The sequence below is a fragment of the Lagopus muta genome, chromosome 2, assembly GCF_023343835.1.
Source record: "Lagopus muta isolate bLagMut1 chromosome 2, bLagMut1 primary, whole genome shotgun sequence".
Classification (NCBI taxonomy): domain Eukaryota; kingdom Metazoa; phylum Chordata; class Aves; order Galliformes; family Phasianidae; genus Lagopus; species Lagopus muta.
Window position 1 is genome coordinate 27640368 of NC_064434.1, and position 13383 is coordinate 27653750.

Sequence of the window (13383 nt, forward strand, 5' to 3'; positions counted from 1 at the left end):
GCTAGGAAAGCACCCTCCAGCACCCACTGCAAGGCAGCAAGAGAGCGCCCCCCCCACCCGGAAGGGCCAGATCCCGTGACTGCTGTAATGTACAGGGATAGGTACTTGGAATTGGGGCAGTGACACTTTAATGCCCCGTACACTACATGATGTTTTGATGTGGAATACTGAAACCCAAAAACAAAAACAAAAAACATAGAACCATGACATTCCACCCCTTATTCTACATCGTTACATCATGCTTAAAATATATATACATATATACAAACAAACAAAAAATGATTAAAATGCACACATGGCTATATACATATACATAGAATTAGTAACTGCACTCCCCCGGCATCAAGTTTCCTTGTGGTACACACTGGACATCCCCACTCTTCTGCATTACCCACCAAGTGGATCCTGGTCCCTGGGCAAAAACTGTACCACGGAGAGGTTTGCCCTTTCCAGAAGCTGGAAGAACCCAAACTGCCTTTCCTAACATGTTCTTTACATGTACAACAGGGACTTTATCTCCCTCTACAGTATGTAGGGAACTGGATTGATTAGGACCATCACGATTAATAGATCCTCTGGTATTGACTAACCAGGTGGCTTCTGCCAAATGCTTCTCCCAGTGCTTAAATGTTCCGCCACCCAGTGCTTTTAGCATCGTTTTTAACAATCCATTGTATCGTTCAATTTTACCAGAGGCTGGTGCATGATAGGGAATATGGTAAATCCACTCGATGCCATGATCTTTGGCCCAAGTATTTACAAGAGAATTTTTGAAATGAGTCCCATTATCTGACTCAATCCTTTCTGGGGTGCCATGTCGCCACAGGACTTGTTTCTCGAGACCCAGTATGGTGTTTCGGGCGGTAGCATGGGGTACTGCATATGTTTCAAGCCACCCAGTGGTTGCCTCCACCATAGTAAGCACATAATGCTTACCATTGCGAGATCGTGGCAAGGTGATATAATCAACCTGCCATGCCTCCCCATATTTGTACTTTTGCCATCGCCCTTCCTCCCACAGAGGTTTCATCCTCTTGGCTTGTTTGATGATGGCACATGTTTCACAGTTATGAATAACCTGTGCAATGGCATCCATAGTTAAGTCCACCCCTCGGTCTCTAGCCCATTTGTATGTTGCATCTCTCCCTTGATGACCTGAGGTCTCATGGGCCCACCGAGCCAGAAATAATTCACCCTTGTTCTGCCAGTCCAGGTCTATTTGAGCCACCTCAATTCTGGCAGCTCGGTCTACCTGATGGTTATTTTGCTGTTCTTCAGTAGCCCGACTCTTGGGCACATGAGCATCTACATGGCGCACCTTTACAACCATAGTCTTTGTTCGGGCAGCAACGTCTTTCCACAGTTCAGCAGCCCAAATAGGTTTACCCCTTCTTTGCCAGTTATTTTGCTCCCACTGCTGTAACCACCCCCATAAGGCATTTGCTACCATCCATGAGTCAGTGTAAAGATAGAGCATTGGCCACCTCTCCCGTTCAGCGACATCTAAGGCCAGTTGGACAGCCTTTACCTCTGCAAATTGGCTTGATTCGCCTTTCCCTTCAGTGGCCTCTGCAACTTGTCGTGTGGGGCTCCACACAGCAGCTTTCCATCTGCGATGCTTTCCCACAATACGACACGATCCATCTGTGAACAGGGCATATTTCTTTTCATTCTCTGGTAGTTCATTGTATGGTGGGGCTTCTTTAGCACGTGATACTTCTTCTGCTGGTGGTGTTCCAAACTTTTTACCTTCAGGCCAGTCCATGATGACTTCTAGGATTCCTGGACGGCTGAGGTTCCCCATCCGTGCTCTTTGTGTAATCAGTGCAATCCACTTACTCCAAGTGGCATCAGTAGCATGATGGGTGGAGGGAACCGTTCCTTTAAACATCCAGTTCAGCACTGGCAGTCGAGGTGCCAGAAGGAGCTGTGTTTCAGTACCGACTACTTCGGAAGCAGCCCGAACCCCTTCATAAGCGGCTAAGATCTCCTTCTCAGTTGGAGTGTAGTGCTCTTCAGACCCTCTGTATGCCCGACTCCAGAATCCCAGGGGTCGGCCTCGGGTCTCTCCTGAGGCTCTTTGCCACAAACTCCAAGTGGGACCGTTCTCTCCAGCAGCAGTGTAGAGGATGTTCTTTATACCCTGCCCCGTTCGTACTGGTCCTAGGGCCACGGCACGGGCTATCTCCTGTTTAATCTGTTCAAAAGCCTGCTGCTGCTCAGGGCCCCATGTAAACTCATTTCTCATTCGCGTCACATAATAAAGGGGGCTTACAATGAGGCTGTAGTTTGGAACATGCATTCTCCAAAAGCCCACTGCACCCAGAAAAGATTGTGTCTCTCTTTTGCTAGTGGGTGGAGACATAGCAGTGATTTTGTCGATCACGTCTGTCAGAATGTGACGACGGCCATCTTGCCACTTTATACCTAGGAACTGAATCTCCTGGGCAGGTCCTTTCACTTTGCTTCGCTTAATAGCAAAACCAGCACTCAGAAGAATTTGGATCATCCTCTCTCCTTTTGTGAAGACTTCTTGTGCTGTATCGCCCCACACAATGATGTCATCAATGTACTGCAGGTGCTCAGGAGCGCTGCCCTGTTCCAATACAGTTTGAATCAACCCATGGCAAATGGTCGGGCTGTGTTTCCACCCCTGGGGCAAACGGTTCCAGGTATACTGAATGCCCCTCCATGTGAAAGCAAACTGTGGCTTACATTCTTTGGCCAAAGGGATGGAAAAGAAGGCATTAGCAATGTCAGTGGTGGCATACCATTTGGCTGCTTTTGACTCCAGTTCATACTGGAGTTCTAACATGTCCGGCACAGCAGCACTCAGTGGGGGTGTGACTTCATTCAGGCCACGGTAGTCCACCGTCAGCCTCCATTCTCCACTGGCTTTACGCACTGGCCATATGGGGCTGTTAAAAGGCGAGTGAGTTTTGCTGATCACTCCCTGGCTCTCTAGTTGACAAATTAACTTATGAATGGGGAGCAAAGAATCCCTGTTGGTGCGGTACTGACGCCTGTGCACCACTTTTGTAGCAATTGGTACCTGTTGCTCTTTTACTCGCAGCAGCCCCACAACAGATGGATCTTCTGACAGGCCAGGCAAAACAGACAGCTGCTTAATGTTGTCTGTGTCCACAGCAGCTATTCCAAAGGCCCATCGATACCCCTTAGGATCCTTGAAATGCCCCCTTCTGAGATAATCAATACCTAGTATACATGGAGCCCCTGAGCCCGTCACAATAGGATGTTTTTGCCAGTCCTTACCAGTGAGGCTTATCTCGGCCTCCAACACAGTCAATTCTTGAGAGCCCCCGGTCACTCCAGAAATATGGATTGATTCTGTCCCTTCATGACTCGAGGGCATCAGAGTGCACTGTGCACCAGTGTCCACCAGGGCCTTATATTTCAGTGGTTCTGATGTGCCAGGCCATCGAATCCACACAGTCCAATATACTCTATTATCCCTTTCCCCCCCCGACTGAGGGCAGGGCCCCTCTATTCATTACCTGTGGTAACTGGAGCAACTGCACTGGTGGTAGATCTGCCTTGTAATTCTTTCACCCGGGCTCGTAGTACAGGAGTAGGTTGACCGTGCCACTTCCCCATGTCTTCTCCATGGTCACGTAGGTAATACCATAAGGTAATTCGCGGTGTATTATTCCTTACTTGAGCCGGAGAGCGTCTGCCTCTAACAGCTGAGATTTTTGATCGTGCACGTAAGAAGGAAGGTTTATCGTCTTTAGTTAGGTGGGCTCAGATTATCTCCTTCATCTCCTTCACCTCCTTCACTAGACTCATTTGATTATCCTGATCTTCATCCAGCGTCTCTGATACTGCTACAGGTTTGTCACGGTTAATCAGTTGAGACACTTGCTCCGTCATTCTTGATATTGCAGCAACGGCAGAATGAATTGGAGACAGCAATTGTTCGTAGTTTTGGAGCGTAAGAATTAATTCATAAATTAAGGGTGTTCTCTGTTGTTCCTGGTATCTGTCACACGCTGACGTTAGTGTAGCGGCATATTTGTCCGGTGCTGTTGTCACGATTTTCTGCCATATCTCAGGCGTTGTCCTCACTCTTTCAGGGTCGCGGTTTTGTTGTGGGTGGTTAGGAACAAAGTCAGGGTCATACAACATTTCCACCACGCCTATTTCCCTCAAATACTGGGTACCCTTTTCAACTGTATCCCATTTTTTCATTGCAATCTTCAAGCCATTTTTGAAGGGATACTTTTCCTTCACGGCTATTAACACTCGTTCCCAGAGGGAGGCAGCCTCATCCGAACATCGACTAATTCCTCTATCAATAGCTGGATCTCTGGCAATGGCACCCAGTTGGAGAGCTTCATTACCAGCCAGAGACAAGCTATGGGCCCCACTGTCCCAACAGCGAACCAACCAGGAAACAATACTTTCATTCAGGCGCCGTGTGAACTCCTTTCTTGAACCTTGGATTTCAGTCATCTTTAGAGGCCGGCGAGTAGTAATAGAGACTTCCTCTTCATCACTCTCTTCTGCATGTCTCTTAGTTTTTGCTTTTGCCTTTCGCGATGGTGGTGGTTCTGAGGAGGGCCCCTCGCCTGGATCTTCCTCCTCCTCCTCCTCTTCTTCTCTTTTTCGTTCAAGACGCGAAGACACTCGTTTCCATTTCTTGCCCTCCACAGGAGCAACCGGTATTGTTACTGGTGTCTCCTGTGATTGATTAGATTTGACTTGGGGATTTTCCCCTTTGGCTTGAACCTCAGCTCGGAAACTCTCTCTCTCCCGAATGGTATTATATAGGGCACGGTAAGCACAAGCCAAACCCCAAATAAGTTGTACCTCCTTAGATTTATGTAAGCCGCATAGTCCCTGACTCAAATACTGGCTTAGTTTCTCAGGATCCCACAGGTGTTCAAGAGTAAAATCCCATGACACTGCGGGTCCCCATGCTTCTAAGACCTTTCCTAAACCTCTCCATATCCCCTGCCAGTCATCATTCTCTAGTTTTGGAGAAGACTCCTTCCCCTTATTACAAATAAAGAATACATTCAGGAGAATTGATGACATGCACACCAACATGACTATTAATTCAGGATTCAAAAAACGTTTGACAAACCGAGAAGAAAACCCGGAGACTGGTCTGAACATCGTGTTGTTTGTAAAATTAGCTATTCCATTTGGGATGTAGTTGTTTGTGAAATTAGCCATTCCTTCTGGGATGTAGTTGTTTGAGAAATTAGCCATTCCTTCTGGGATGTAGATGTCAAAGTTCAAATCATACCACATTGCAAATAGGTAAAACATAGGTGTCTCCATCAGTGCCCTTAGATAGTTATATACGGATGCAATTCCAAAACACACAAGTGTGAGATGGATTATTGGCCAGTAGGTTGTGACTAACACCATTGCTTTAAATCCTTTACCCAGCACCCCCACGATAATGAGTGGGTTCATCGCTGGTGCTTGCTAAAAAAGGGTTAATGAATTGAAGCTAACAAGAGGAGGGAAAAAAAAGGAAAAAGGCACTACTCAGACTAAGTAGTGCTCAAAGTTTACAAATATCCCAGAACACTGGCAGTACGCCTAATCTTTCAAGGTCAGGTTTTCCAGCACAGAAACCTGAACTACTGATAATGCTCCCTAACGAAGCTCTCTAAGAGCAGAGAGAAAAAGAGATTCGTTCAAAAAGTTAAAAAGCAGTCGAGCCCCACGTTGGGCGCCAAAAATCTGTCACGGATTTGACCAGATCAATCTATGTCCGTGACAGGGGCTACAGGCCTCTGCCCTCCCCCCCCCCCCCCCCACCCCAGTCCCACAAAAATGGGAAGGAAGGAAGGAAGGAAAAGAACAGCGGCAACAATCTATGGAGGAAAACTTATTTTACTATAATATTGAAATACAAGATAACACAATAGATACAATTTAATTGCAATTGAGATTAATAAATCAGACAAGATGAGAGAGAGAGAGTTCCCGGGACCGATTCAAACCTGAAAAGCTTGGAACGGCTAGGAAAGCACCCTCCAGCACCCACTGCAAGGCAGCAAGAGAGCGCCCCCCCCACCCGGAAGGGCCAGATCCCGTGACTGCTGTAATGTACAGGGATAGGTAGCTGGGATTGGGGCAGTGACACTTTAATGCCCCGTACACTACATGATGTTTTGATGTGGAATACTGAAACCCAAAAACAAAAACAAAAACAAAAACAAAAAACATAGAACCATGACAGGTTCCAGAAATTGTGACAAATGCTGATTTTCAGGATATACTCATGATCTGTTTCTGTAGGTCCTGGAAATAGATAACAGTTCTCTGTATTACTTATCATTATTACATTACAAATATTAAACTCTAGAAAAAGTAGATTGGAATTACCATTGTTTTTCACATTTTTCAACTGAGTGTCTCCCTTACAAGAATGAAAGAAGGAAATAATTTGAAGCCTGATGTGAGCCTTGCTTTTAATATTACATTGTTTATGAAGAAGAGATTATTTCTCTTACTTATATATTCAATCTAGCTAAACACTCAAGGCTCAATTAAAGCTCATGAAATTGTGCTTTCTGAGGACAGAAAAGCTCCTTTCTCCTGCTTAGAATTAAATCTGAGGAGCTGAGAACAGCAGCTATGGGAGGAAGAAGAGGTTAGTGTAACAGCCAACTTCATTTCAGAAGCTGAAGAAAGTGAGAATAAATTATGCTGTTAAAATTAATTTTGTTTCAAGTTGAAAGGCTCTCAGCACAAGTAATTAAATTGTTGAGTTTTAATATACTAGAATTAAAAGCAAATAAGAAATTGGGGAGGATGTGAACAAATATCTTTTGGTTGACGTGCTGTGGCTTTGTAAATTATGGGCTGCAGGTGCAGATGGGTGGGGGGGGGGGCAGGTGATGATCCTTTGCCAAAACAGAAAAGGAGAGGGAGGAGCCTGGGAGTAGTCCAAGGCCTGGTGAGAAAGAGAAAAATAAATAAGAATAAGGCACTTGTAAAATTACGGCACTCTTGCTAGAGATAATACCCAATTTAATGATGGCCTTTGGTGAAAATGAATCATTTTTTCTGTTTGTGATTTCACATCCCAGATACATTATTTTCCCAGACATAGCATGTTGTAGTTTCTTTTTTTATTTATCAAAGAATAAGAATACGGCATTACTTAAAAGCCAGGATTCCAGGGGAGTACTGACGAAAAGTGCTGAGCCCATGGCTATACCTGGTTGTGTACCAGCTGCCAGGGCTGGTTCCCTTGCTGAGGATGGAGGGATGCTGAATTCACTTCAAGCAGTGCCTTCACATGATTCTGTCAGCATATCCAGCAGTGGTAGTTAGGTGATGTTCTGAGGCTGTTTTGTATCTTTCTGATAGTATGCGATACAAATATGCTGTTACATGACTTACCATCAGTGTTCATTAGAAGCCCATCTGCCATTCAGAATTTAGTTAAAATCAGCAGTCGTATATTCCAGCTAGAACACAGATTGTTTTCAATAAAACTTGCTTCTGTCTTCTCATTTTGTGATCAACATGATCATTAACATTTCCATCACGCTTCTTTCTTCCACAGAGCCATGTCCACATTTATATCAGATTATCATCATCTTTCTTTCAATACAGTGGATAAAGAATGAGCTAAAACTTGCAATCTATACTCAGTCATCCATAAGTGATAACATTGATTTCACCAAAACAGTTCAGGATTTGTTCATATTTGCTTATTTATAAGACAAATAGCATATTTGCATTTTTTGAAGTGTTTTAACTCTGCAACTTCTTCCTAAAAGATTCTACATTGTTCCTGAAAAGTCATTTCTTGTCAAATTGTAGTTCCAACAGCACATGCCATGTTTTAACAAAAACACTGATGGAAAGGCAAATTGGGGTTGCATTTGGGGTTGACTTAGAAAGTCAAAACAAATGAGCCAATGAGTAAATGAAAGAACATTTCTGTATTTTCTATAATGCTTACTGTGCATTTTGCTGCATAGCTTTCATCTTAAATAAGTATTTATTGTATACAGGAAGTGCTGTTACCAGTCAGGCTTTAACAGGATAGATTTTATGAATTCACATACACTGGGGACAACTGAATGTGAAAAATAAACCAAATGTAAGGTTAAATGACTGATGCATTTTCAGGATCTGCTCTTTTTTGTTGTTGTTGTTGTTGTTTTCCTCCAGTCTACATTTCACTTTTTAAACATAAATAATAATTATCTTGCATACAGTAATTTAGAAACACTGCCTACTCCCCTGCCCCAAATTAGATAGGTTATTTGACCCAGCATTATGAGGCAAGGTGTTTGTCATATATGTAAAATCATAGCAGGAAATGAAATGATTGAGTCTTTAAGTGCATAACGTTTTGAAACTTTTGAGGTTGATATAAGGTGAAACTATGTATTTGATGCAAGAAGGTAAGAATCTGAGAAAATTTACAGTAGAAATTTCAAAGCAACACAATCTGAAACTAATAAAGAATATAAAATGAACTAAAATGCAAGCCTGGTGTTATATATGTATTATCTTTTCCAAACTTTCATATCTACCATCCTTGATTCAATATTTTTAATGAACTGGGATTTTAGTCAAAACTTGTCCAGTCCTTTCTTATATTCATTTAAGACACATCATGTTGCATAAAGAAATAATCATCACATCCACTCTTCTGAATTGTGATATTTCATTGTTAATATTGGGTGTGAAATTGTTCAATTGATGTGATTTTGACACTTTCAATTGTGATGAGGACTTTATTCTTAATATTTCTGGTTTGGGTTTGATGCAGTGGTACAATGCACACTTACTTTATAGCCTGCAACTGGCATTTCAAGCAACACAGTGAAGGATAGATCATAATTTATTTCAAGAAAGAGGCAAGCTCGTTTATATAAGTGACAACATCAAGTTTAATTAAGGGCTACAGTGACAAAGGAGAGCTGACTGCATGCACTCAAAATACTTTTCAGATGACAAATGTCTGACACCCATAAAAAACAATATTCAAAGTAATTGGTAAGGTTATGATACTTAAACCTGACTAAAAAGATTTCAGGCAGTATATTCTAATAGGTTAACATTCTATCAGATTTGTGTGTAAGAACAGATAAATTAAGCTTAATCTAGAGCCAAAAATTCAGATTTAGAGTTTGTATCTTTCTGTGTGGAAGTAAAGCAAATGCAACTGGCAATTAGGAGCATTTGTATACCCATGTTTACTTTATTTGGCTCTATGAGATTTTAGGACCAGTGTATTTGTTTTTTCACCACTATGGCATTTTGGAAATTCCTGGTCAAACTAAAAATGTAGAGAAAAATCTGTTTGTATGATTTATTTTATGTTCTTCCTTCCTGTTCTGCACATTCAGTGCTGTAGAAAATAGTCCAAAGTCTTCTGCCTAATCCAAACCAACATCTCTTTCTTTCTCTCTTTGTGGCAATTGCACCATAAAGGGAGAGCTGATGTTAAGGATAAAGGTCAAGATGATAGAATATGACAGCTCTGTGACATGAAAAGAGAAATGAGTGTCCCTAAGTATTCAGCATGAGCTTCTCTTTGATCCCTGCAGGGCATCTGCACCACAACCACCGCATTTTTGCACTTCTTCTTCTTAGCTTCATTCTGTTGGGTCTTGACAGAAGCGTGGCAGTCATACATGGCTGTTACTGGAAAAATTAGGACACGGCTCATAAGGAAACGTTTCCTGTGCCTTGGATGGGGTAAGTCTATAAAATTCATTTACTTAGAGTCATTGGAATGAAACCCTTAATGCAGTGACAATGTCAGGGGTATTATCATTTTCCTCAGTGAACTTGAAAGGTAGTAGATGGTGCATTAATAAATGGAGAACTAGGCTAGGAATCTTTCCACTTTAGCTTCAGTATAATCATTTACCTCAAGACATGCTGGTATTTATTTTGGCATTCTGTAATACATATGTTTTAACATCACTTTAGAAACTTTCAGCCAGGTTGTGTAATATTAAGTAATAAAAATAAAATAACAAAAATAATTCACTGAATTTCATGAAGATTGTTATTAATTCACTTTAAGATGTATCAAAGGTACCAGTAATTTAGGTACATTGAAGTAATACAGAAAACATCACTGACAGTGCTTGAGAAAAACAAATCTGTGCTTTATCAGATGATTCATTCCATATGAAATTGATCATTTTACATTAGCTTGCCCTGTCATTTTTTGTCCCAGCAGAACAGCAGTATTTTGATCACCCTCTAATGATTTTTACCATTTGTGATTTTTTTTCCAGGTTTACCAGCCTTAGTTGTTGCAATATCAATAGGCTTTACCAAGACAAAAGGATATGGAACAGCTCACTAGTAAGTCAGTCTGAAATGTTAAATTACACTTTGAATTAACAGGGCTTTCATACTCATCAGGAACTAGCAGGGTTTGGAGGCCCTCCCCTACAGGTGTCCATTCACACTTGGAAATGCCCTAAGAGTCACTGAGTGATCCACAGAAGCACAAAAGGAAACCACATGCCAGTCTTGCACTAAAATCAGCAGAATGCCAGGGATCCCAGTTTTCTGGGAGCATTTGAAGCAGCAAGCCACTTAGAAACCCTAAGGATTGGGTCTATTAGATGTCTAACATTTATAGAAATTTACAAAAGAGAGCCTTAAATGTTCTGGTTAACCTTTGCCAAACTCTAAACACATCTAAAATTGTACTGGCAAGAATTTCTTTGGCACACAGGTTTCTGCCCACCAACAATGTAAGCTGCTTCCTAGGCTTTCATGCCCTTGAGCTGCATGGAGCCAAAGCCCTGCAGAAGCCTCCAAATATCTCTCATCCATTCCTCTCTTCTGGAGTGCCTGATCCAATCCTTTTCTTGAACCCTTCTGTTGTATGTGAGAGACTGCAAGAAGATCTGTGTATTCCATTTACACATTATTAATACAGGTTTTATTTAAACACCTGCCTGGTTACAGTGCATATTTAGCACCATGGAAAAGTCACACCTCAGCTTGTCTGCTCTTCCCATCTTCTGCCAAAAGAGCTTGGCTTGAGTCTTGCTCCTTCCCACAGAATCTTCTTACCACTGAGACATTATGTATCAGGATACCTTTCCTTCAGTCTTCCCATTTGCAGCTTTCCTCATGTTGCCTAAGAAATTAAGTATGTGTCTGGACAGCAGGAGAGGAAATATGGCTTTGCAGCCTGCATTCATCAGAGATGTGGATGAGTTAGGTCAAGTTCTTGCTTTGGTGAATATTTAATTACTCTCCTTAGCATCATCACTGAGTGAGATCAGGGTTCCCCTGCCTGTGTCCCACCTTTGTGGTACATAGCACAGGGGGCTTCAAGCCCTTTCTTCAGGTGGGTAAGGCTCCAAATCTTCTCCTGATTACCTGCTCTAGCCACTGAGCTCTTTAGTTATGAATTGTGACACTCTGTGTCTTGCATTTTGTTAATGAGGAATGGCTTACCTAACTGATTTCTTAACTACAGGACAGCAGTTACAGCTGGGAATCATTAATAATAAAAACATCCTAGGTACCTGTTGGGAATTATATTGAGAATGTACTATTCTGGCATTTTTATAGCTAATAAGTTCTCATCATGCTGGGTTTTTTTGTTTGTTTGTTTGTTTGTTTTGTTTTTTTTTGTTGTTGTTGTTGTTTTTTTTTATGTGGTCCCTTGACCAATACTGAAGTACCTGTTTGGCTGTGAGAATTATGAATTTTGACATTTCAATGAATAGACCCCATTGGGAATGTAGGTCTGCCTCTTGTGGGATTAATCCCATTGCATTTACTCTACTGAAATTATTCAAGCTTAACCATTTGCTTCAGTTAGTGTTGCTTCGTGCTTCCTTCCTGGGATGTATACATTTTTAACAGAAGATATACTGAAATATTCAGACAAAGCAACAAATCATTCATTTAGAGTGACCTGGAAAGTGAAATAGAGTAGGTCTCTGTACACATACTGGCTTCTCTTCTTCTATCCAAAATGAGCTGACACAGTGCCATAGAACAAAAGCACAAGAGGAGGTGTACAGGGAACAAGTAGAATCATAATGCAACTCTTGTTTCACTTGCAAAAACATTTTCTTACCACTTGACAGCACAGCAGTAAAAAGAAAAGAATGTAAGGAGTGGAATCCTATCAGCATATGGGACAGCATATCACCACTTTAGAAGGCAATAAAGAATTATGTCCTGTAACTGTCAGGCTATGTGAAAGCAGAGCACCTATGCTATTTTCAAAAGCACTTTTGAACTGCTTGTGGATTTTTGGCCCATTTGGCTACATTCAGGTAAACATATGCGACTATCAGAAGTGCATCCAGTTGCAAAGTTTTCCTAATTTTTAAGATACTATTTTTGGAAAACAAAAACAAAAACAAAACAAAACCAAAAACCAAACCAAAACAAAACAAAATTTCCAAATAGAGAAAAATTAAGTGAAAATAAAGTGGTTGATTCCAGTCCCCCACATGGAAAGTTTGACTAGAAGGGAGGCCCAAAGTTCTTTGAAACAGATCCCAGATTCATAGTATGGTGTGGCCGAAGAGATTGGCTTGAATTGCTCATACTTGACCAAACTCCATGATAATAGTATCTGATTTCTGTCTTTTTCATTCAGCCATAATTATTGGACAGTTGCATTACTGTACGTTCAAAGCCACATGTGAAAACTTTATTTCACACAGACTGTTGTAATGATGCAAATACAGAAACTGAAGGAATACCGCAAAAATAATTTGAAAAAGAAAAAAACACAGTAACAAGGTTTTAGCTGTTTGAAAATATTAGTGTAAAACTTGGATATTTTTTCCAACTATTTCTGTGGATTTCATAAATATTTCCACTACCTCTCCTCAAATGATGAGAGCTATGAAAGTACAACTACTGTAAGTCACAGTTAGTAAACCTGTGAGACCCGCTGATGTATACATAGAGTGAGATAGATATATTAATCAGTGCTCCAGATAACTTTCAGGAATTTGTTATATCAGCAAAATTTAAAATTCTTCTATAGTTATATGATCCTAAGAGAAGGATCCATTCTCCCAGAGAGCATCAAACACTACAAAATGTACAAAATGTGCAGGACACAGGAGCAAGTCTATAGATGCTTCATCACTCAGCAGAATTTTATGACCATGCAACAGGGCCCCATAAAACCACTAGTAGATGCTCTTATACTAATCAATTTATATGGCTTTCAGCATGTGAAGAGCAGGGAGAAAGAAGACAGAATTGGAGAACACAATAAAAACAACTATGAAGCTTTGGGGAAACAAAAATAAAGCTATTAGATCAAAGAAAAAGAGAAGAATGAAAAATGCTATAAGAGTCGGCAGCAATTGCCTTGTAGTATAAGAAAGTACATGAAAGTCTGTCTTCAAAATTCTTCTGTGG

General features: G+C 41.3%; 1 protein-coding gene across 9 annotated transcripts in view; it reads left to right on the top strand.

The window, feature by feature from the left end:
* ADGRB3 (adhesion G protein-coupled receptor B3) overlaps nucleotides 1–13383 on the top strand; it is a 459396-nt gene that overhangs the window by 402964 nt on the left and 43049 nt on the right. For all 9 annotated transcript variants that reach the window (XM_048936529.1, XM_048936524.1, XM_048936532.1 and 6 more), the window contains 2 exons: nucleotides 9558–9708; nucleotides 10260–10329. In XM_048936529.1, the coding sequence (XP_048792486.1) occupies nucleotides 9558–9708; nucleotides 10260–10329 (221 nt within the window). The remainder of the gene's footprint in view (nucleotides 1–9557; nucleotides 9709–10259; nucleotides 10330–13383) is intronic.